Below are 9,181 nucleotides of genomic sequence, written 5' to 3'. Positions count from 1 at the left end.
CACTGCGACAGCCAGCTGTTGATCAGTAAGTGCAAGTGTGGCAGCTTCACAAATATCTGTGTGCAAACTGACCTCCAAAGTTGGCAAGCCGTCCGATCCTTGTGACAGGAACCTTCCTCTCCCGGGCCCGCTCACTGAGCTGCAGCAGAAAGGGGGGGGAAAGGAAAACAAAACAGAAAGAAATCCACAAATTAACTGGGCTTATGGTCAGGTACCTCCAAATTCAGAGTACAAGTTTGAAAGCACTTGAACAACTCTGTGTTACAGAAGGCTTCTCTTGATCACCAAGCCTCATGTATGTTGAGCAATTTCCAAGTGAACGCATTGCAGAACAGATACACCATGAACTGAAACACAGGCTAAGCAAAGGAGTGGACAACGGGGTGGGAAAGACAGAAGAGCTGACAACCATGATTAGAAACCCCATTTTTCCTTTCACCTCAGCAGCCCTTATGTTTTGCATTTAGATAAGCAGCACAATGCCAACACAAACTCCCTTTCACACGTAGAACAAACTCATGGAAGGTTACCAGGTTCACAGCCCTATAGATAATTCCTCCCTGCACAACAGCTGGAGCAGCACAAGCATAGAGCTTCATCAAAGCAATGTCCTGAGTGAGTGAACACACAGCAGCATCAGATAGAGGGTTTGGGGAAGGAGGCAGAAGGTCAGAGCAGATGGCGGGTATCTCCACTGTTAATGCTGCTGTGGGCTTTCTGCGCTGCCTCGCCCAAGAGCATGAAGCACTAAAGCAATAATTGTGAGCCATGCTACTCTCCAATCTACTAATGTTCAGAGCAACATTCCATCCACCTCTAGAGCAAGGCACAGCACAGGAGCTACAGCCTTCACTGAGAGGAGCTTAGATCCACTTCATTCTTTACAGCCAAGCAGAAAAACTACCTAAACCAAACAGGACCCTTCAAGGAGAAGACAGACTCTGTGGTCAGCTTTCAAAACTTTGTAGCCCACAGCTGTCCCCACCTACTCAACATTTCACCTCAAAAATGGGGATGAAATACAGACTCTTCATTACTGGAACATGTGTTCATAAATATGTCAAGTCCTCACAGTCCAGGAAATTAAAGGAAAGCTGTTAATATAAAACTGAATTCTAACCTATGGATGTTTTTTAAATGTCCTCTTGTATCAGAATACCTGATATAGAGGGGGCAAGTGTGGAAGCGGAGCCTGAAAAGCTCTTGACAGAACAAATATCACAGAGATCAGAGTTAATGAGCACTGACACTTCCCTCTTTTGCCTCCACAAAAGGGAACAGCAGAAGAGGAAGAAATGAAACACAGGAGAAGGTGAGTAAGGACAATCCATTACAGAAACCATGGTACTGAGAATCCTTAACTTAAAAACAAAACAAACACATACCATCTGTTTGTAGGGTTTCTGCTCTGAACCTGTTTTGGCCTGTCTGGCTTTATCAATGTCTTCAGCTGTTAATCCACCAACAGAGGAATGATCTTGGTGAAAAGCCCTGTTTTGTCCAAAGGTAGCAGCAAAAGGATTTCCAGGGTCCCTAAAGCCTCCAAATAACCTTGCATCCATTTTGGGAGGGAAAGGCTTTTGACTCATGCCAGAATCTCCAGTCTCGACAGAACTTCTAAAAGGTCCATTTGTAGTGTACGAGTAGGCAGGGCCTTCACCGCTGCGCTCGTGAGGCTTGCCAGGGGCACTGGAGAAGTCCATTGGAGCATCTGATCGCTCTTGGGCTGAGAAGTCATAGTCTTTCCCAAAATCCTCACTGAGATCAGTGAAGTTCTCTTTCTGTTTGCCTAGTTCCTGCAACAATAAGAGAAATACTTTAAGAACTTAAAAACCTGCTCCCTACCCATCCATGGTCCTCAGGGATGGGCATGCAGCTAGGTTGTCATGTCTCCACAATAAGTGACTTGTAGAGACTCTGGCACTGCAGACATTGACAGTAAGAAACAAGAAAAAGGAGGAGACACTGAAGACACCTGGAATCACTGGCAGTTTTTTAACCCCACTGATGGAACATCTTCGCTAACAGTCATCTCCCATAACTGGAGATGCCTTGTTCTACAGACACTGCCAGGAAGGGTCACTAATTGGGGAGTTCACTAGAAGCAATACACTGTGAAGAAACAACTGGTGATAGGAGCTGCAATATCACACAAGACACACTTAGGAAGCATAACAAAAAGCTAAACCTCATAATATTCAGTTCTTACCTCTACCATGCTCCCTTCTCCCATCCTGTCCCTAATCACGTAATGTCAGCCCTTTCAAGCCCAAAGCTATCCAAAGCAATACCAGACACCTACTCATGGACAAAGTAAGGTCAGCCTTCCATGGTCATGACATTACTAACTGCGAAACATATTTCATTACTCAGCTACTAAACTATGGCAGGGTTTGCTGTCGTCCCAAAATAAAGAAAGAAAAATTCTGTGCTTGAAGCAAGGATAACGGCATCAGACATGGCAACGCCCAAGGCAAGCTTCTCCTGACAGTCTTTTCTGTTCTGTCCTAATCTATAAGAGCTGCCCCATTAAATCCAGGTATTTCTCACCACTTTTCAATGTAGGAAAAGAAATAAGTCAGCAGCAAAGAATTACCTCATATTTACTTGTTACCTGACATACTCTAGTTATCTATCTCTGCAGTGGCAATACCACAGAACCACTGATGGCTATTACAGCCAAAAAACAGGATTTAAAATCCTGTTGTGGTCAAGCAAGTAGGCAGCAATTTTAGGCTCTTTCCTAAACACTAATTACATTTCCCTTCTTTACAGAAAAAAAACAGAACATGGTCCTTCCTGTTATTCAGAAGGTCTCATGCTATTCTGAACCTCAAGAGCACAGCAGAGGGGAAAAACCTGTTTACAGACAGGGACTGTGGCCACAAAACTGACTGAAGATTCCACACAAGACCACCTCTCTACTTCCATACTTACATTCTAAAAAACACGTCTGACAGCCCAAACCCTGCTACAAATCAGAAGTGAAATATAGTCACTTAACACAAAAGCTTTCCTCTCTTCAAAGAGGAATAAACTAGCTTCAGACTACAGATTTCTTAGTGAGTCCTGCTTTGGCAGCAGCTTCTCAAGCAACTCAACTTGCAGAACACAGGGCAAGTGTTCTGCAGGTGTGTCTGTGGGGCCTCTCTTGTACAGAGCAGCATGCAGAGAAACAGGAGAACATCTCTCTCTCTTCTTGGATGCAAAAGGACAAAGGGAAGACAAAGCGCTATACCCATAACCAAACACACTTGGGGGATTTGTACTGCAAACTTAAACAGAACCTGGGAAACATGGGCCCAGAGCCTAGGACTGAAGCTACACACTGCCATGATAGTCAAAGCCTGTTGCATAAAAAAGGTCAAAAATTCACTCAGTTTCTGCTTCAAAAATAATGACCTGAGCTGCAACTGTCTGTCTAAAGGATGATAAAGGATGATTATTTTTGACTAAGAGAAGTTCTTTTCCTCAGACAAGCCCCACATTTTCAAGACATGGCAACACAGCAAATGTGAAGCTCTTACAAATCCATCCCTATGTATGGTGACAGAAGTTGCTTCTTAAAAAAATAAAAGTCTGGCTTTCCTTCTGTCCTCATTTGAAAATCAGATCTGAAAATACAGTCTGGGCTTTAAGTGATGAACATGCCAACACCTGACCCTGAGCCATTCTGAAAAATATCACATGGACCAATTCCATCAAGAAAGGAAGTAGCACTGAGATAAATGCAACTCATTCTAAAAGAGCTCACTTAGTAAAAGGAGAGGTAATAAGGGACTGGAAGTTTAAAGGAGACTTTAAATAACAAAGCCACTGGCCAGTCTTAGCAAGTGCTTCATCTTTGACAAGATGAGGCGAACAGAGGACTTTTAATTTTCAACATGTCTTAAACACAGAGTAATGGAAATAGAAACATTCTGCAGTAACATCCCCCTCCCGTTCCTGTCCAAGCACCTACTGCACACCACAGAAATCCTGGAAAATTCCCAGAGCATTGCAACATCTGTATTATTGACCCAGCACTTCAGAGCTAGGCTCTAGTTCACAATTCAAGTTCCGAGCCACTCTCACAACAAAACCAAAAAGTGCCTGGAGGAAAAGCAAAACATCAGACTAGACTGTACACAAAGAGCTTTGCTTACCTGCACTTTCCCCAAGGCAGAACTGAACTGTTCTTCAGCAGTGGCCTGGAGAGTCCTTGCGATGGTAACTGCATCACCTCCAAGGAGCACCTGCCGAAGCTGTCCTGCCTGGGTTTCTAGGATGGCTTTACTAAGCTTTGTCAAGCCTTTCATGACCATGATGGCATCGCCTGCCATGACTGATGTCTTTCTGTGCTGAAAGATGACAGGAGGAGGGGGAGAAAAGAACAAAGAAAAAAAAAAAAAAAAAAGGCAAGAGGTCAAAGAAGAAGTTTGCAACCACTTTCAAGCCACCCAAGAGCCAGCAGCATACCCCAGACAATCTCTTCCCACTTTGGCAACCAACCACCACAGGGCCTCGTTTGCAGCTCAGCTAGCACACAGGCCAGCTTGAATGACAGCTCGTTAGCTGGACCTTACTAGCCAAAGGGAGGACTCTCCTTAGGCTGAACTGTTCATGAGTTAGGATAGCGTCCCAGGATTCCACACAAATATTCAAGTTACCACTGACTAGGGGAAACAAAGACAGGTAAATGTCATTGACTGCAAAGATAGTCTGGAGTCCTTCCAGATTTTTTTTAAAAGGATTAAAGCATTAGCATTTGACCTTTAATTATTATCGGGCCCTAGAACATATTCTCAGTGCCTGATAGCATGGATGAAATGCACTGACAGCTGTCACATCCCATTCGTGCCCTGGAGCTATGCCTGCTCTTTTCCATAGCCAAATTTCTTCACCCCCACACCAACGGGTAAAGCTTTGTTTGCCCTCCAAGGGCAGTCTGCTCAGTCCCCAACTTGTAGCTCACTCTGCTACTTTTAACTGGAAACTTAGATACACTGAAAACATCTGCCTATCACAGTTTTTGCAAAGTACTGTGCAACAGTGCTAAATTTTTGCCCCCTTGCTGTTCAGGAGGCACTCCATCTCAGATTCACAACAGTCTGTGCAATTTCAGGGTCTTCAAATACAAACTGATCACAGCAGGATGCTGGACAGAGTGTGTCCGTAAAGAACAAGTTCCACCAACTGACAGAACCAAGCTTGAGCTTGGGACTCTGGCTGTCCTACACTGTGGTTCACATAACAGAAAATCATTAGTGGCCAGGGTGACAAAACCATATTGCAAGGGAGATTTTCCCCTGCTTATTTCACTCATCTCCCACATTTTTAAAGCTCAGTCAGGACCACAGTTCCAAGGCTGGTTCGGTTGCATGTCCTCCCACCTTTACCAACACAAAGATAATGGCACGCAGTTGGCACAAGATGCTAACTAAGGGTGAACCTAAGCCATACAGCATTCTCAGTCATGATTTGGAGAAAAAAAAATATTCTGGCTGCAATAGGTACAAGGCACTAGTCTAAGGCCACGTCTTTAAGTTACTTCCTAGGTAGGCACACAGGTATCAACTAATTTTTGAAGATAACCTGTCAACAGTCATACACACAACTATGAACGTTAGTACACTGAAGTGGTACAAGTGACCTCAGCCAACAGGGGACACGCTGCTGCAGGCAGACAACTGGATCCAGTTGTCTTCCTGGGAAGCACCAACTCTGCCTCACAAGCGTGCCTCCTCTACCAGTCACACAGGAGAGGCCTGGACTGCTACAGCTTGACTTCTGGCTAAGTACACAATTTTGCTGCAATTGCAGAGGAGATGTGCGGATTAATCCAACTGAATTTCAGAAACACCTGATTATGCAAATGCAGGGTATATCCCAGTTACTGGAATATTAGTTCAACAACTGTTAACCAGCGATCAACATCAGAAACTGCTGTAGGCAGGAAGTGAGTACTATACTTTACATGCTTTAAGTACAGTTGTTTGGACAGTCAAGTGTTTGCAAAGAATCTGGACTTAATGGGTTAGCTGTAAAACTCAAGTCTACCCAGGTCAATGTTCTGTGGTTATCTTTACAACACCTATCCATATGCTCCAGACCTGGAAGAAGTGTTACTCCTGAATCTCTCCAGAGTTTAATCACTAGGGTTGGTTCTAACGTTGTAAAATGCACTTTTATCTTTAAAAGCTGCCTGTCAGGTAAGGAAATGTACTCTGTCAACAAGAGGTGGTTTCTTCCCCCCACATCTTCGCACTGGAAAATTCCACATGGATCTCACTCAAAGCACTTGCAAGCAGTCCCTGCAGTTCAGAACCAGGCACAGAAACTGGCCAACAGCACAGCACTGTCTGAGCTGAAAAGGGAACCGCTCAAAGGTTGCCACTACTAAGAAATAAGTGATTTTGTAGTCACCATCATTAGAAGCACAGGAAAGCCTGGATGTTGAGAAGTTCACTCCCCCCTTCCCACGAAGGGCAACGAAAGGTACTGTAATATAGGTCAGTGTACACTCGGACAACAGACACAAAAACATCCACTTTTAGCACAGATTCTTTCTAACCAACGACACTAAAACCATAACCTCCTCTCACCCAAAAAGAGTTGAAGGACTTATCTTGAAGCAACAGTCATAATACGCTAAATGTGCACTTTTAAAAAAGAAAAAATTAATCTTCCAACAAAATTTCAGGGAAGCTAATGCAGTCACAAATGGAAAATATCTATTGCACAATGCATGCTCAACCCTCCGTTGCTAAACATATCAACAAGCAAAGAGGACCAATTCCCCTTTACATGTTTGGCTCTAAAAGACAGCACAGGGCACTGGCTACCAATATTCTTCTGGCCTCCATCCTGTCACTCCCACTTTCCTCTACACAGTAGCTGCAACCACCTAGGAACAATGCAAGTGGTCTGCTAGCTCAGAAGCATCAGAAACGTGCTCCCATGGCACAGGCTATAACAGGCCTTTTACCCTAGCACCTTGCTGAAACACAGGCCTCTGTCCAGGACAAACAAGCCTCCAGGCAACTGACTTGCTGTTTTCAATCATCTTCCAGGTTCTCTGCAGGTAGCTGACAGACCCCAATGGAAACCACAGTACAAGTACAAAGGCAAGGCACAGCTCAGTAAGGACTTCAGAGGTCTAGCCCAAGGAGAGTCACCAACAAATAAAGGCTGAGAAGGAGGAACATATTTTCATACTCCTGCTTTTTAACAGAATTCTGTCTGTAAGACATCTCCTTCCAGTTCTTCATTCTTTGTACACCAGGTCCTCATATTTAATAAAGCACAGTCAGGAAAAAGCAAAGGAATAAGAACAACTATACCACAATGATTACTCCTTTGGCAATAGGCATCAGGAGCAAGAAAACATTCAGGTAATGTCTTTACCCCTCCACCAAGCAGGATGAAGCTTGGAGCTACTAAGTACAGTGAGAACTGAACTGATACTGGAGGCATTTTCCTCAAGTGAAATCTCGGGTTTCCTAGTTTTGTAGACCCTACATTTAGCAGGACACACTGGTGAATTATCCTGGGAAGGACACAGAAAGCAGAGACTAACAAGATCAGCACAACCAGAAGGGGAAAGTGTGAAAGAAAATAGATGCTAGGTAATCAAGACAGTAAAAGACCACGCACAAAAAATAAACAAGAATCGGGAAAATGAATGGTTTTTTTCCTCAATGAAAAAGCAATAAACACAAGGACAAGAGACAGGAAAACTGAAAGAGCTGTCAGAACACTGAGAAGACTGGCACATATCCCCAACAGTACACTTGTGTTAATGCCCACTGCAGACACAAGGCAAGGGATTTATTTTTTTTTTCCCCGCTAGTGGAAGTTCTATTCACGCCACTACTAAACCAACAAACAGTGTAAACAAGCTCCATCAAAAACAGATTTGAGGAGTGGTTTCACACAGAATAGGTCCAAGTGTACAAAGTCTGTATTACACTTGACTTGTCTCCTGAGGACTCATTATCTAGTGCTAGCAAAGTAGGGCACTGCCAGCAGAGTATGGCCAAGTCGGTCCTGCCTACACAAGCTGCCGGAGTGCCTGCTAACCTGAACTGAAGAGGCTGACAAGTGCCAATCATGAGTTGTTTTACAAGAGCAGGCAGTGTCACAGTTTTTGCTTAGTAAACTTCTCACAGCTGAATGAATCTCTAGAAAGGAGAAGCTGGTGAAGGGTCTGGAGAACATGTGTTATGAGGAGCAGCTGAGGAAACTGGAATTGTTTAGTCTGGAGAAGAGGAGGTTCAGGGAAGACCTTATTGCTCTCTACAGCTACCTGAAAGGAGACAGGAGCGAGGTGGGAGTTGTTTTCTTCTCCCAACTAGCAATAAGACAAGAGGAAATGGGCTGAAATTGCACCAGGGGAGGTTTCGACTGCACATTAGGATGAATTTCTTTCCTGCAGGAGTGGTGAGGCGTTGGACCAGGCTGCCCAGGGAGGTGGTGGAGGCACCATCCCTGGAGGGGTTCAAAAAACATGTAGACATGGTACTTTAGGACATGGTTTAGTGGTCATGGTAGTGTTGGGTTGATGGTTGGACTTGATGATCCTAGGGGTCTTTTTCAACCTTAATGATTCTAAAACACACACACCTCACATGAGGAGGTTAGAGCCAAGTCATTCTCAGGCACCAGACAAGGTCCACACAGCAGGCAGAGGGGCTTTTACAGGTTAGATGCCACACTGGTAGGTAAACCACCTTCCAACATTGCACCAGATTGTGAACTCTGCTGTAACAACACAGCTCTAAGAACGCCTGGGATGCTCCAATGTGTAACGATCACCTGCCTCACAAGCCACTGTCCCCTAGTAACTAACTGCAGCACATCTCCACCCTTCATCAACAGGTTAGTCTACTGAACTGAAGGTTTAAGCAAGTATGAGACACTTGGCACATCAGAGGCCAGGAACAGAGGCACAAAGCCTCACAGCAGGCAACAGGTAGGTTGTTATAGTTGTACTGTTTTCAAAACACATCCCTCCATTCATTCCCCTTCTTTTCCACATGCTAATGTGTGCTCCTACAGGCACACAGACCAGTTTTTGACTCCACGTGCGTTTTTCCAGATGCTTATGCAGTCAAAAACCTTACTCATACACACGCATGCATATATCTATAGGACAGATCAAGTTTAAACACAAGGAGGCTCCTAATCATACAGAAATCTA

The 9,181-nt window shown here is 44.3% G+C and overlaps 1 protein-coding gene across 1 annotated transcript in view; it reads right to left on the bottom strand.

Annotated features, from left to right (window-relative positions):
- The window catches only part of ADCK3 (aarF domain containing kinase 3), a 32,924-nt gene extending 28,602 nt beyond the window's left edge, over positions 1-4,322 (bottom strand). The window contains exons 1-3 of the mRNA XM_008938641.1: positions 4,146-4,322; positions 1,386-1,796; positions 73-139 (exon numbers count right to left, since the gene is read on the bottom strand). Coding sequence (XP_008936889.1) covers positions 73-139; positions 1,386-1,796; positions 4,146-4,322 — 655 coding nt within the window. The remainder of the gene's footprint in view (positions 1-72; positions 140-1,385; positions 1,797-4,145) is intronic.
- Positions 4,323-9,181: the final 4,859 nt, after the last annotated feature.

This window comes from Merops nubicus, unplaced genomic scaffold (genome assembly GCF_000691845.1).
Source record: "Merops nubicus isolate BGI_N331 unplaced genomic scaffold, ASM69184v1 scaffold3464, whole genome shotgun sequence".
NCBI lineage: Eukaryota > Metazoa > Chordata > Aves > Coraciiformes > Meropidae > Merops > Merops nubicus.
Note: the sequence above shows the minus strand (reverse complement) of the source record. Positions and strands in the feature narration are given on the sequence as shown.